The sequence below is a fragment of the Mus pahari genome, chromosome 4, assembly GCF_900095145.1.
Source record: "Mus pahari chromosome 4, PAHARI_EIJ_v1.1, whole genome shotgun sequence".
In the NCBI taxonomy this organism is placed as follows: Eukaryota; Metazoa; Chordata; class Mammalia; order Rodentia; family Muridae; genus Mus; species Mus pahari.
In genome coordinates, this window is record NC_034593.1 from 123,150,305 (window position 1) to 123,166,618 (window position 16,314).

Genomic DNA, 16,314 nt, shown 5'->3' on the forward strand with positions numbered 1-16,314 from the left:
GATTTCTGAGTTCGAGGCCAGCCTGGTCTACAAAGTGAGTTCCAGGACAGCCAGGGCTATACAGAGAAACCCTGCCTCGAAAAAACAAACAAACAAACAAAAACAAAACAAAACAAAAAAGTAAAACCACTAAGAGTTAGTTTGTTAAAGTTAGTTGGACTGTGAATTAAAGGCATTTCAATGCCCTCTTGATTCTGTTGTTAGAACCCTCCCTGACCTACACTTACAATGGCGTCTACCCCTGTGTGATACAGGATTGTACCACATGGGCTGTTTAAAAAGGACTGCTTTCCTGAGGGTTACGAATCTTCCCAAAGCTGAAATATTTCCATCTGTGGTAGCACATTCACATGCTTGGTTTTTCCACGGATGTCATCTGAGATGTCTGTTAAGTGTTGGATGCTTTTAAGTTCAAGGTGATAGGAATAAGTCTTCTTAAGCCTTGTTTTTTTTCCGTTGAATTTTATTATTGGCCTTTGGTATTGATAAGGTATACTTTGTTCACTTTTAAGAAGATGCCCCAAAGCCGAGTAGCTGTGGTTGTTGGTCCACTGCTCAGTTCAATAAATGTGGCACTTCCTGGGCTAGATGGTTAACTCTGCTCATTGCTCAGACGGCAGCTCCGCTGCTCTCCCCTCAGGACATTGCTGGTGCAGTGTCTGTGTCTGTTTTCCATTTTGTCTCACAAATATTGAAATAATTCGTCTTTGGGGTTTGTCGTAGTTACTTTTCTGTTGCTGTGGAGAGACACCACGACAATGCAGCTTGTAAAAGAAAGCATTTAACTGGGAGCTTTTTTATAGTTTCAGAGGGCATAGAGCAACAGGCAGGCTGGCATGATGCTAGAGCAGTGCCTGGAGCTTATAACTTATTTGAAAGTTGGAGAGGGGGCTGGAGAGAGGGCTCAGTAGTTAAGAGCACTGACTGCTCTTCTGAAGGTCCTGAGTTCAAATCCCAGCAACCACATGGTGGTTCATGACCATCAGTAATGAGATCTGATGCCCTCTTCTGGTGATGCCCTCTCTTGTGGTGTGTCTGAAGACAGCTACAGTGTACTTACATATAACAAATAAATAAATGAAATCTTAAAAAAAAAAAAAAAGTGGGCTGGACAATGGTGGCTCACGCCTTTAATCCCAGCACTTGGTAGGCAGAGGCAGGTGGATTTCTGAGTTCGAGGTCAGCCTGGTCTACCGAATGAGTTCCAGGACAGCCAAGGCTACACAGAGAAACCCTGTCTCGAAAAGCAAAGCAAAACAAAACAAACAAACAAAAAGTGGCTCATCTTAAAAAAAAAAGAAAGAAAAAAAGAAAGTTGGAGAGAGACAAGAGTTAGAGAGGGAGAGACAGAGATAGATAGATAGATAGATAGATAGATAGATAGATAGATAGATAGATAGATAGATAGCCTATGCTTTTGAAACCTTCCCAAACAGTTCCACCATTGAGGGACCAAGCCTTCAAGCATATGAGCCTATGCGGGGTATTCTCATTCAAATCAACACAGGGTTTATAAAATTAATACATTTCCTGTTTTGTCAAGGATTTTCTCATGTGAAATTGATATTTTTTTTCTTGTTATTGGGTGATGGTAAACGGAGCAGTGATTCCCAGGGCAGTTTAGGGGTACTGCCATGACTCCTACTAAGGCAGCTCAATGTCACCTGTGTCTGTTCTTGTAACATCTGTGCAGATGTTAGCACAGAATTGATAGGTTACCCTAAGAGTCACACATCATCTTGTACTTTGACTACTTCTTACATTTTGGTGCCAACCATTTTTATAGTAGATTATCTTTGATGTGTTAATTCTACAACAAGGGAACATAACAGAAGACAAGTCTATTAACATCCAGAGACAGGCTCATCTCTAAAGTATCTTCAGACTACGTGGCCACCCGTTATGTCTCTTGCAGCTTAATCTTTCAGTTAGCTGGCTGCTCTGTCCTTGCTGAGAGGCAGGGGCTGCGATTTCCTCCACTATTGTTTCTTCCCATAGGCACACAGCAGTGCTGGCTGCGTGCTTCTTTCTCAGCTAATATGTACACGTCTGCAGCCAGTGCAGCATGCCCACCCTGTAAAAACTTTGATGCAGTCTTGGTTTCTGGCTGGTAAAGGTTAACCAGTCCTTGGCTTTTCAAGAGCTTCCTATTTCTCTGTTTAAATATCTGATTTGTACTTCTTTATTCCATGAATAACTAGCTGTAGAACGACACAACAGTACCGTAACACTTTTGTGCATGTGTGGAGTATATCTGAATACATGCTTGTGTGTGTGTTTGTGCCACTGCATACATACATTCATGTGTGTAGAGGCCAGAGGTTGATAAAAGGTGCCTTTCATCATCGATGTCTTTCAGACAAAGTCTCTCACTAAACCTGGAGCTCAGTGACTTGAGGACCAGCCAGTCCCCAGGATCCTCCTGTCCCTACTTTCCCAATTCTGGAATTACAGGCACATGCTGGGATTGCCGGGGTATACTGCCATATTCATATTCTTTACACAGATGCTGGGGGTTCAATGTTAACTCTTCATGATGGCATAACAAGCACATAACCTACTGAGCCATCTCCCCAGACCCATAATTATTGTCTGTTTGTCTGTCTATCTATCTATCTATCTATCTATCTATCTATCTATCTATCTATTTTATCTACCTACCTGTCTACCTACTTATTTACCTTTAAACAGTGGAACGATTTATAAAGGAAAAGTGAGAAAGAACTCCCAAAGGAGGAATAACCCATAAATATTTTTTAAAGATGTTACATTTGCATTAGGTATAATAAATTATTGACTTCTGAAAAGTCAGGGGAAAGATGCCTTTTATCAAAAATCTGTTTCCTGTTTATAAGTACGCCCAGTTTCTCTTATCTGTCAGTATCAAGTTTCTGCACTGAGAGTTGAAATGTTCTGTTTGTTAGACCCTGTTGCTTATAACCCAGTCTGGTCTCAAACTTGGTATATGGAGAAGGATGACCTTTAACTTCTGTTCTCACTGGCCTCCAGCTCCTGAGTTCTGGAATCATAGATATGTGCCACCATGCCTAGCGTTAGGAGACACAGGAACCCAACCCAGGGCTTTCTGTGTGCCAGCCAGGCTTCCAATGGAGTCATAGCCAGAGCCTGAGAATTTGTGCCTTCTGATCACATTTTTACAATTCGTCTTTAGAGTAAGAAAAAAAAAATGTTACAAGTGTCCTTTTAAAGTGAGCTAACATATTATTAAACTCTAAAGTGAGTTTTGATTATAATGAATACAACTTAGTCTTTATAGTTTTGTTTAGGTTGCTGGGAAAACATTAAGGCTTAAAGTAAGGATGTATGGAGCAATAGAAAGCTTACAGAATTGAGAACAGACGGCCATTGATAGCCAGTAGGTTCTCAGGAAAACTACAGAGAACGAACTGAGTCTCTCTTTTGTTTTTTTGACATGAGGTCTCACTGTGTATTCCAGGCTGGTCTTGAACTCTCTTTCCTCCTATTTCTAACTCCTGAGTGCTGGGGTTACAGGTGTACAACACCACTCCCAGCCTGTAAAGTAGTCTCTTTCGTTATTATTTCTTTTTGAAACAATTTTCATCATGTAGCTCTGGCTGGTCTAGAACTCACTATGTAGGCCTAGCTGGCCTTAAACTCATAGATATCTGCCTGCCTCTGCCTCCCAGAGCACATGCCACCAGACCCTGCTTAAATTAATCTTTAAAACCTGCGTTTCCAGCCAGGAGTGGTGGAGCACGCCTTTACGCTCAGTGCTCACACGGCAGAGGTTGGTGGCTCTCTGTGAATTTGAGGTCAGCCTGGTTTATAGAGTGAGTTCCGGGCCAGCCAGAGCTTCATAGTGAGGTCCTGTCCTAAAAACAACCAACCCAGCAACCAATCAACCAACCCACCAACCAACCAACCAACCAACCAACCAGATAGACAAACAACAACAACAAACAAACAAAAAGTCACCAGCAATAACAACAAAACCATTTTTTTATACTTCCAACCTCTACCTTAGAAATAGGTCACTCAGAGCATGCAGCCAGTATCTAGTACCTGTTGTTGATGACATCACCCTAGTATTTTACCTGTTGTTGATGACATCACCCTAGTTCCCTGTCTCTGGAAAGTCCCACCATCTTTCCAGGGAGTGAGAGAGGAGGAGGCAAATGTGTCAGTTTTACTTGGACAACAGTTTGACACCTTAAGATACCTCTGTCCTAGGGTTCATCATAAAGTACCCTCTGGGGGCTGGAGAGACGGTGCGGTGGTTAAAAGCACTGGGGGTTCTTGCAGAAGACCATGTTCCATTTCTAGCGCTCACAAGGTGGTTCTCAGTCATTCATAATTCCCGTTCCAGGGCTCTGATGCCCTATTCTGAGCTCCATGGGCACCAGGTACACACACGGCACACAGACATACATGCATGCATGCATAAACAGTCATACACATAAAATAAAATTAATTAATTACAACAAATGTCAAGTAACATCTTCACCTTACAGCAGAAAGGTAAATTTTTGTGGCAATGTCTGACTGTCCTCATCCAGGCGTTCTGTCCTTCTATGATGTTAGCTCCAGTGCCCTTTCTTATATCATACAAAGGCAAGGAAGGGGGAGAAAGTGGAGGCATGGTAGCCCCTTCCCTTACATGAGATAGGTGACTAATTTATTATTTTTAAAAATTGAGAAGCGTTTCATTCTGGTTCAAGATTAAGGTTTATTAGCATAGACCATGTCATCCAATCCTTGATCTTTTTATGGCTGGCAAGAGTGAAGTGTTAGCCGGGCATGGTGGCGCACGCCTTTAATCCCAGCACTTGGGAGGCAGAGGCAGGCGGATTTCTGAGTTCGAAGCCAGTCAGGTCTACAAAGTGAGTTCCAGGACAGCCAGGGCTGTACAGAGAAACCCTGTCTCGAATAACAAAAAAAAAAAAAAAAAAAAAAAAACAAAAAACAAAAAAAGAGTGAAGTGTTTTTTTAAGTTACATTTATTGCGTGTGTATGTGTGTCTGTGTGTCTGTGTCTGTCTGTCTGTCTCTCTCTGTCTCTCTCTGTGTGTGTGTGTGTGTAAATACATATGTAGGTCAGAGGACTCAGTTTTCTCTTTCTGTGATGTGGGGCCCCAGGTTCAAGGTCGGGTCTTCAGGCTGGCAGACAAGTGCCTTTACCCACTGTGCCATCTTGGTGTGCCAAGGAAGCAGATTTTGATGAAAAGAGATATTCTTGTTGCCCGGCTTTCCTGTGGGACAAATATCAGCCTGGATAGAGTGATCCAGGAACAGTGTCAGCTTCCAGTGTAGCAAGGATAACTTGGAGGTACTTATGCTTCTCTCTGCTTCTCTCTTGCTCTTCCAGTAGATGCTATACTTTCTCTGGCTGTGAGGGCACAGCTAGAGAGCACACACACACAAAACACACAAACACACACACACACACAGAGGGGGAGGAGGGAGAGGAAAGGAGAGGGAGAGAGAGAACATCTCTTTTAAATAATCAAACTTCCTCTTGTAAAGATTTTGTATGTATGTATGGTGTGTTTGTGCAAAGGTGTGTGTGTGTGTGTTGTACATACAGTTGTGTGCAGATGCATGCATATGTCAAGGTCAAGGGAGGATGTCAGGTGAGTTCCTCTATTATTATACACTTTGTTCTCATGAGACAGAATCTCTCATAGAACACATGGAGCTCACGGCTTCCGCAGCTAGGTTGGCTGGTCAGCAGCCCCAGAGATCCCCCTGTTTCCACCCCTCTCATCATTGGGACCACAAAAGGGAATGGTCACATCTAGCTGGGCCCTGGGTATCTGAACTGGGGTTCTCATGCTTGTGAGCCATCTTCCCATGTCCCGACTTCCCTATGCAGAAAAAGTTTGCTTACGCCTTCCAGTTTCCATTCGATGTTTATATCTTTTCACGGCAGGTTTATTTCAGGACAGTGCAACTTATAGAAGAGGGCATAAAAGGGTCTCCTGGTCTGAGTTTCTACTTCAAAATTAATGGGCTTCCTATATTTCTGAAAGGCTCAAATTGGATTCCAGCCGACTCCTTTCAAGATAAAGTCACTTCCGAACTGTGAGTACGGGCTTCTTTCCCTGTCACTTCCCCATCTCTCTGCAATGCCACCAAGCTCAAAGGTCAAGTGACTCATATGATTTTCTTTAATCCCAGCAGAAGGACCGGAGGCTAGTATAGCTTGATAGCATGACAGGAATTTCAGGATGGACGAGATCATGTTTAATTGGTCATTCTTCCTCTTGAGATAGTCTTACAGATAACTGGTTTGCGACTGTTAAAGATATGCTATCCACCTTTTAGAAAACCATTATATGTTTTCTTTGGAGAAAAAAAAAAGAAGTGACACATTGATAGCAAGACTAATTAGTCTCAGAAAAAAATTAAATCCAGCTTGTTGTTGTTCTTCAAGAAATACATTAAATATTTCTGAGCATGGTTTTAATGGGTGAGGGTCTACATTTGTTTTTTTTTTAATTTAAATACTATTTTACTTAAAATATCCTATTAAAGATTTAAAAAATATTATTAAATATTTATTATTTAAAATATTATTTCACTTAAAAATCTTCATTTTTTGTGTATGATATGTGTGTGTGTTTGTTTGCATGCACATGTCCATGTTCATGTGTATGTATATAGAATCATATGTATGCTACATGCCTGTGGAGCTGTGACAAAATACCATGACCTTTCACATCACTGTTCATCCCTGAAGTCAGGGCAGGAACTCAAGCAGGGCAGGAACCTGGAGGCAGGGGCTGAGCAGAGGCCATGGAGGAGCGCTGCTTACTGGACTGCTCTCCATAGCTTGCTCAACTTGCTTCCTTATACCACCCAGGACCCCTAGCTTAGGGATGGCACCACCCACAGTGGGCTGGGCCTTTCTGTATCAACCACTAATTAAGAAAATGCCCCACAGACCTCCTATCTTCTAATGGCATTTTCTTAATTGTGGCTCCCTTCTCTCTGATAACTTCAGCTTGGGTCAAGTTGACAGAAAACTATGCAGCATAGAGGTCCGCCTTGGGTGTCAATCCTTACCACCCATCTTACCTGAGACAGGGTCCCTTTGATGTTCAGGCTGTCTGGCCCAAGAGCATGTAGGGATTCTGTTTCCACCACTCACCTTGCCCTAGGAGCCCGGCAATTACACTTGGGTGCTAGAATACCCAGCCTCGCATGGGGGTTGGGGGTTTGAACTCAGGTTCAGGTTTGTGCAGCAAGCACTATCCACTCAGCCATCTCACCAGCTCTCCCCTCCATTTTTAAACTTCACTAAGGAGCTAAAAAAAAAAAGTCTTGATAGGAGAGGGAATATGTAAGAATATAAGAGCACACAAAATAGTCATTATGTCTGGAGAGCAACTCTGGAGATCTGAGGGACACGGTGAGGACTTGGGAGTTCTGGGTAATACCATTTTCCTATGCACAAAACCAAAGGGAGATAGATAATTCGGAATGGTGGCTCTGTTAGCTCACTCCGATAGTCAGCCTTTTATTATCAGCAGCTCTCCTACTGCCGTGCCGTGTACCTTAAGTACACGCACAAGAAAACGTATAAAGCAAAACACAGTTATGGAAGTTCTTTATCTGGAAGATGACTACAAGTGTTGTTAGCAGGCCTTGAAATTAGAATTTAGAAATTAATGTCCGTTCATATATATGGCGTGTTTATGCTCTACTTTCCCTCTTTCTTTTTTTGTGGCTGTGTTTACATGTTCAGTGACATTCGCGCACATGTGAAGGCTAAAGGTTGACACTGGTGTCTGAATTCCTTTCCACCCTTCCTTCTGAGACAGGGTCTCTCCCTGAACCTGGAGCTTACTGATGGGCAGCAGTTATGTGCTCATAGGCATAGGCTACAATGACAGGCACGTGCCTCCACATGCCGCATTTTACGTGAGTGTTTGGAATCAAATCCAGGTCCTCGAGCTTCTGCATCAAGTACTTTCTAAGCCATTTCCCGGCTGTGTGCTGCACTTTCCTACAGGTCAAAAATATAAAGCAAAGCTGGTAGTGGTGGCGCACGCCTTTAATCCCAGCATTCGGGAGGCAGAGGCAGGCAGATTTCTGAGTTTGAGGCCAGCCTTATCTACAAAGTGAATTCCAAGACAGCCAGGGCTATACAGAGAAACCCTGTCTCAAAAAAACCAATATATATATATCAAAAAATACTTCAAGAAATAGTATAAGGTTGCACACAATTTACATAATGAGGAAATCATGTGAGTTTTTTTTTTCAGTTACCGAGTTTCTTGTGTTATTTTACCTCCATTTCTTTGGTGTTGATTGGAGCAAAATCATTTTGCTCTTTTATTTATTTATTTATTTATTTATTTATTTATTTATTTATCTATTTATTTATTTATCTCTCTCGCTATCTATTTATTTATTTGTTTGTTTGCTCATTCATTCATTCATTCATTCATTCCCTTAACAGATTTGAAACTTTTTGTCCTATTCCCCAACTTCTGACTTAGCATTGCTCTTGCAACTCCTTTTCCAGGCTGCAGCTCCTTTTCCAGTCCGTCGTGGATGCGAACATGAACACTCTGCGTGTGTGGGGGGGTGGCATCTACGAGCAAGATGAGTTCTACACGCTCTGTGATGAACTTGGGATAATGGTGAGTGCGTGATGCAGTTTCAATGTACCCACAGGTGATGCGTCCTCACTCTGATGTTCTGGGTTGGTATTGTTACCCCTAATCACCTCTCTCAGAGCAGGGAGTCATGTTCCATTGTTTATCTATTAATCTTGGCCTAGGAGTAAACGAACTATAGTTGCTAACAGAAACCAGAATTCTCTACCACTTCAAAAGTATAGCCATTATAGGTGGGTTATAGCTAATCAGATGTCTATATACACTTTCTTCATAATTTTTCCTCTGATATGTAGGCATAGGCCATAAAATAAACTATTTAGTAACTTAAGGAACTCTGATGAACTTTGGAGAGAAACAAAAATAATAAAGTTAACCAAAGAAAAGATGTTCTTAGTGTACAAGTTTTGCTATGAGAAGGACTAAGCTGGAGCCCTGTGGGCATCTGGTTCTTAGATGCTTGATCCCCTCACAAAAAGAAATAGAATGCTTGCACACGCCTACCCACATCCTTCTATGTGCTTTCTGTTATTATTGAACCACTTATCGCACATCATATACCATGGTACATTAAACACACACACATGCAATACACACATCCAGATACACGCACTGTATGTATGAATACCTACATGTGTGTGTGTGGCATGAGCATGCCTAGTGCCCATGGAGGCTCGGTGAGGGCACCAGATCTCCTCGCCCTGGAGTTAAAGGTGGGTGGAAACCAGCATGCAAGAGCTGGAGATTGTGAGAGTAGCAAGTGGCTTTAATCCCTGAGCCATCTTTCCAGCCTTATGAAAAAGAATCTGTATGTGTTCAAACTATATTATATCATCTGTATCTATATCTTGTGTGCCTGTGTGTACCTGCGTGTGTGCATTTGTGTGTGTGTGTGTATGTGTGTTTGTGTGTGTGATTTTTGGTTGTTTGTTTTCTTTTGCGGATTATTTTTGATCTATATCTGAATCTTCAGATGTTAAACTCATGGATTTGGAGAGGCAATCATAAATTATTTTTAGTTCTAGAAATACAGAGCCAGTAGAGAGTTGGAATCACAGCAACAATGAGGTCACATCATGATAATGACTACTATATTCTATACTGTTCATTGAATGTCAGGCATTTTTCTCGGTGCTATACATTTTTCTTTTGTTTTATTATTATTTTTTCAAGCCTTCATGACATGGCTACTCTTGTTCTCTGTCCGTATTTACAGAGAGTTAAACTGACCCAGGAAGAGCGCCTACACCCCGCCCTGTCGTTCACTCTCTGTGTCTGGTAGAATCAGGGCAGGAAGGCAGGCTGCTGGGGGCTGGGCTCTGCTCAGCTGCCCCACACAGGCCTCCTGGGAAAGGACTTCTCGGTCTCTTTATTAACATGGGCATCTAGTTACCCTTCTGTCTACAGAAAAGCTCCATTATTTCTAAACATACTATAGTATTAACAGTCTAGTGTATTCCTTATTACTAAATGCCTGGTGAAATGAGAAAATCATGGGAACAAGGGAAGACCCACAGAGCTTTATTTCCCCTCTCTCTCATTATTTCCTTTTCTGGATGCCAGGGACCAGCTTGGAGAGGGGTCATGACAGAAGGGATGACTAGGGGCGGCAAAAAAGAACGACTCAAAGTCAGACAGTGGATCCAAGCTGGCGTGTGTGCTGCGTGCTATTCTAACAGGCTTGCTATTCTCTGACAGGTCCTGCTTGCGCGCGCATGTGTGTGTGTGTGTGTGTGTGTGTGTGTGTGTGTGTGTGTGTGTGTGTAGTCTCCAAGCCGTTTTCTCTTTTTATCCTAAAAAGTTCTCTGGATGGCTCCTCTCGTGGAACACAGGTACAGTCTTTTATTTTACATACCAGTCCAGTCATTTACTCCAGGTTTCCTTTTGAGTACCTTGTGAATCAGCATCTTGTGACCCCAGCCCTTTGATTCTTAAGAGACAGGAAGCGTACATTTTTTTTTCTTAACTTTGCAAAAGGATTCAGAGATCTGTGTGCCTTTGTTAAACACTGCCACTAAAATTACCATTTCCACCACACTTGGGCCTAACCTCCCTCTGTCCTAGGCTGACCTTGAACTCAGGAATCTGCCTGCCTTTGTGTCTTTCTGACCAGCTGGCTCGGAGTGTCGCTGCCTTTGCTCCTTTAGATTCACGAAGCCCCCATAACTCATATTGCACTCTTATGTTTTGCATATGTGAGTATATATATATATTTGAACTCATGTGTTTATAGCTCTTTCCCATAGCCTTAAGGGCTGTCCTGAAGGTCCTAGTGTTTACCATTTTGCTAAGACATAGCCACAGCCTCGACTCCTGGACTCGAGCTGCTTCTAATTCTCACTGAGTCATTAGGTTAACTGGGAGGACATCCCTAGGAGGAATGTGAAATATGTGCATTATTATACAAACAAGCCTTATGCCCACAGCAGCCATTGACACTCATGGAGGAGGCTCACACCAGGGCCCTGTCCCTGGGGCAGGAACCATGTCACCAAGTCACCCTGTCCCCACCAGGTCCACACTGGGCTAAGCATCTGGAACCTCTTCCCGGCTTACTTAACATTCTCTTGGTTTTCTAAACATTTTTGTGCAACGCTCAGAAATCCTTCAGTGCGTGGGCATCTCTCCTCTGCAGAGACGCTCCGGTGGGTGGGTGGGTGGGTGGGTGGGTGGGTGGGTGTGTTTGCAGAGCGTGCTTTTCCTTTATTTGGAAGATAATCCCCTAAGTGAGGAGGAAGTCTTGCTTTCTGTGCGATGATGACACCGCCTTTTCCTTTGTCCAATAGGTGTGGCAGGACTTTATGTTTGCCAGTGCCCTTTATCCAACTGAGCCTGACTTCTTAGCCTCAGTGAGGAAAGAAGTCACCTACCAGGTACGTTATTCTTACACTTCTAAAAAGAGAGGAAATGAAGACATTTTTTTTTTTTTCTCTTGTGAAATCGCCCATTTCTTTTTGGTGTTTCCCACTAACTCTGAAAAACTGCAGTCTGGTAATTCATTCCCTGAGTGACTTACCCAGTGTCCTGCCTGAAATGTCACCTACTTGCTGAGAACTCCCGGATTTATGCTCAATCTTCCAGTCCCTGATGAATCCCCCATCCTCGTATCCCGCCGCCTGCTTGGTGGTGTGGTCAGAGGTTTAGTGGGCACCTCAGTGTAACACGTGCAAACCCTACATCATCTCTTCCCCAATCCTGCGGCTCCTGGAGTTTTCCTCAGCAAATGGACACCGGTCCAGCTCAGTGATTTAATGTGACTCTTGAATCCGTGGATTGTTTTGGATTCCACACAGGCCTCGACAGTTATTACATGTTTGTTTATTTAAAAGGTTTGCTTATTTGTTTGTTTGTTTTTGTTTATTTTGTCACTGGAACCTGAGACTTATGGATGAGGCTAGGCCAGCCAGGCTTCCCTGAGATTCTTCTGCCTCTGCCTCCCCAGCACCACGGTTACAGATGTGTTTAGCCCTGCCCACAGTTTTTGACATGGGTGCTCGGGCTCAAACTCAGGTTTTCATGCTTGAGTAGAAAGCTCTTAAATGACTCAACTATGCCCCCTAGTCTTTCCGAGAACTATTAAGGCTGTACTGCTATAGAGCATGACTAGCCATCTTGTGAGGTGTCAGGCAGGCAAGAACGTCTATGCGGAAAGGTAATGCCTAAAATTGTATTAACCATTCCAGCCCCGAGTTCTTCCGTGGTCGGTATGGGGAAATTAGTTTACACTTTCTTCCATTTCAGGTCAGGAGACTGAAATCTCACCCTTCCATCATCATATGGAGTGGTAATAATGAGAATGAAGTGGCTCTCAGGGTGAACTGGTTCCACGTACATCCCAGGGACATGAAAACTTACATTGACGACTACGTGACCCTCTATGTGAAAAACATCAGAAAGATTGTGTTGTCAGTGAGTAATGGTTTCGGGGGGGCAGTAGAATTTAAGGATGTGCTTTTAAAATGCATAGGTCTCAATATTGTTGTAGTATGTTGTCTGTCTTTTTTCCCTCAGCTTTTCAAGACAGGGTTTCTCTGTGTAGCTTTGGCTGTTCTTGCTTGTTAAAAAACATACCACCTTCCTCACGACATAAAAAAGGCACAGACTGTTCAAAATACTTGTAGACCAGGTTTTCTCTGTATAACAAGCTGGCCTCAAACTCACTGAGGTCCGCCAGCCTCTGCCTCCTGAGTGCTGGGATTAAAGGTGTGTGCCACCACTGCCTGGCCTTTTTTTCTTTTTTAATTGTATGCCTCTTTTAAAGGTAATCTTTGAAACATCATTAGAATTCCGAGTAGTTCATTATAATGCACTAGGAACCTGATCTATATGGGTTGTGTGTGTATTTCTTAGCCAATAAACTGTCTTGGGGATTCTCCATATGCATTCAGCACTTACTGTTGCAGGTTTTTACACACTATAGAGTTCATGTACAGATCCCCAAATGTTTACTGAGTCGCTGGGTTATACAGTTTGATGGTATGTCTCCTCTTCAGTTCTGTAAGTGCATATGCAAATGCATATGTACTTGTATGTGCTGATGTATGTTTTGGTGTGTATCCTACATGGACAGTTAGTCTGTGGTGGGAGGGTGGCAGGAATAAGGCTGTTCTGGCTGGTTACCAGTGTGTCCTGGGAGCTTCTATGATGTGTCTCTCTTTTGTCACTATTGTGAACTAGACATACTGAACAGTCTGTGCTAATACACACTGGCCTTTGTGTGTGTGGGGGGGTGGTTAAGAGGAAGGTGCTATTTTTTCAGTAACAATTTCAAAAGATTGTTAACAAAAACTTTAATATTTACTGAGTGATTATTTTTTTAAAAAAGATTTATTTATTTTATGTATGTGAACACACTGTCGTCTTCAGACACACCAGAAGAAGGCTTCAGATTCTATTACAGATGGTTGTGAGCCACCATATGGTTGCTGGGAATTGAACTCAGGACCTCTGGAAGAGCAGCCACTGCTCTCAACCACTGAGCCATCTCTCCAACCCTTATTGAGTGACTTAATAATCTGGCTCCTGTCTTTACAATTTTATGTCTGTAATTATATATTTGGTATATTTTGAAGCAATTTGAAAGGGAAAATATATTTTTAAAAACAGTTTGTGATAGCTAACATCTACATATGCCTAGTCAATGATTTATATGTGTATTTATTTTTAAAAATTTATGTATTTTTATTTTATGAGTGTTTCCCCACGTACATGCACGTGCGCGTGTGCGCGCGCGCGTACACACACACACACACACACACACACACACACACCAAGTACATGCCCACAGAGGACATTGGATCCCTGGAACTAGAGTTGCAGGTGTTTGTGAGCCACCATGTGGGTGCTGAAGAAATGGCTCATTAATTTAAGAATATTTGTTTTTCATATTTGATCAATGTAACAATTTGATTTTAATTTGATAGTGTAGTGATAAAGTGTGCGTGCTTCCCGATGCACTGTCTATGCAATCTTTGGCAATTTGCTTAATGTCCATTTTTCAAGTTATAAAATTGAGTTAGGAAGAGGGACTAACTCTAAGGAGCTCTTATGACTCTTTGTCTCATACTTCATTATGTCATCAAAAGAAGACATGATGTCATCATAAGAAGTCATGATGTTTACTGAGTTTCTTGAAAATGGATAGTGTTGAATTCTATGTAATTACTATTATTGTTTCCATAAAAGTATAATTGTTATGATTAGTTCCTAGTGGCTCTAAGCAAACATCTAAGCTCATGATCTAGAATTTTCTTCTCGTTTCAGTTAAGATTCCTGAGGTTGAGTCCTGCCCCAAACCAGTAAGATTTTGAGTTGCGTTTTAAACCCAAGTGTTTCTGACTCAGTAGCTTTTGTTCTTAACCCAGGATCGTGAAATATAGCAATTTTGTCCCTAGGGAGAACTTGTCATGGCTGGAAGATATGTCCTCTGACTACCACACACATGTGACAAGAGGGAACAGACACTGGCCCCACCCAGCAGGTGTTATAAACTAGAGATGTTGCTAAATGTCTGCCATGACAAGAGAGGCCTACCACGAAACGATCCTCTACACTATTAACCCTAAAGTCAATAGCAGCAAAGTCGTGATAAGATGTGTACCTGTGGGGGAAGAAAGGAGGCAAAACATGGCAGAAAACATTGGGACTAGGTGCCACGGGCTGTGGGCTCAGGTGCTCATAACCGGAGAAAGGATAGCAAAGATGAGTAAGACGGTGTTGACAGGGACAGTAGTGACTGCCCTGTTTATTTTCTCTCAGGAATCTGACCTTTCTAGAATTGGTGGTATTTTTTGTTTTTAAAGAAGTTAACTGTTTGTATCTTGCTGAATCACATATTATCCTTGAAATCATTTTATTCCCATGTCCAGGAAGACAAGAGCCGTCCTTTCATTGCATCCAGCCCAACCAATGGGATGAAAACCATGGCGGAAGGCTGGATCTCTTACGACCCTTATAGCATCCAGTATGGTGATATTCATTTTTATGACTATATCAGAGACTGCTGGAATTGGAAGATCTTCCCAAAAGCTCGACTAGTGTCTGAATATGGCTACCAGTCCTGGCCTTCTTTTAGCACACTAGAAAAGGTAAGTCATTGGGCTCTCGATTTTCTCCCTGATTTACAATGGTAGACGGTGGGTTCAGATGAGAGACACTTCTTATTTTTGTTATAGTTCTGAAAGGAGATGAAAAAAAAAGAATCCTGCCTTAATGGCTGAGGAGACAAAATGGTATAACTGCCTTTTGAGGTGATAACTTTCCAGTATGCTTTTATTTTTTTATTAAAGATCTATCTATCTATCTATCTATCTATCTATCTATCTATCTATCTATCTATCTATCTATCATTTATTTATTGTATGTTTGTTACAGATGGTTGTGAGCCACCATGTAGTTGCTAGGAATTGTACTCCAGACCTTTGGAAGAGCAGTCAGTGCTCTTACCACTGAGCCATCTCTCCAGCCCTCCAGTGTGCTTTTAATTGTGTCCCTTCAGGAACACCTAGAAGTTAAATGGAAGCCTGTGGAAACTTAAGCTTGACTTATAATTGTTTTTGTTTGTTTGTTTGTTTGGTTGGTTGGTTTGGTTTTGGTTTTTCAAGGTAGGGTTTCTCTGTATAGACCTGGCTGTCATGGAACTCACTCTGTACACCAGGCCGGTCTTGAACTCAGAAATCTGCCTGCCTCTGCCTCCCAAGTGCTGGGATTAAAGGCATGCGCCACCACTGCCCAGCTTGACTTATAATTGTACACAAAAACAACTCTGGTTGCTAAAAACATTTTTCTGTCTGACTATCCGCCCATGCATGCATGCATCCATCCCTCTATCTGTCTGTCTGTCTATCTATCTATCTATCTATCTATCTATCTATCTATCTATCTATCTATCTATCTATCTATGTTTTACTCTTGTCACATGTGTGTGTGGTCTGAGGACAGCTTATAGGAGCTGGTCCTCTCCTACTGCTGGAGTTCTGGGAATCCAACTGTCAGGGTGGGCAGCAACTGCCTTTCCCAGCTGGGCCATCCTCCTGATCCTGAATTGATACTTTCTATACAGTCTAATCATCTATAGCTATAGAACTGGATACTAAACCACATTAGAAGAAGTGAACAGGAGAAGCAAGTCCTGCTCTGTATTACCCAGTTTCATTTTCTCCTCCTCCTCCTCCTCTCCTCCTCCTCCTCTCCTCCTCCTCCTCCTCCTC

General features: G+C 42.4%; 1 protein-coding gene across 3 annotated transcripts in view; it reads left to right on the forward strand.

Moving 5' to 3' along the window:
* Manba (mannosidase beta) overlaps positions 1 to 16,314 on the forward strand; it is an 83,617-nt gene that overhangs the window by 47,245 nt on the left and 20,058 nt on the right. For all 3 annotated transcript variants that reach the window (XM_021196316.1, XM_029537887.1, XM_029537888.1), the window contains exons 8-12: positions 5,911 to 6,062; positions 8,512 to 8,629; positions 11,392 to 11,478; positions 12,347 to 12,514; positions 14,974 to 15,192. In XM_021196316.1, the coding sequence (XP_021051975.1) occupies positions 5,911 to 6,062; positions 8,512 to 8,629; positions 11,392 to 11,478; positions 12,347 to 12,514; positions 14,974 to 15,192 (744 nt within the window). The remainder of the gene's footprint in view (positions 1 to 5,910; positions 6,063 to 8,511; positions 8,630 to 11,391; positions 11,479 to 12,346; positions 12,515 to 14,973; positions 15,193 to 16,314) is intronic.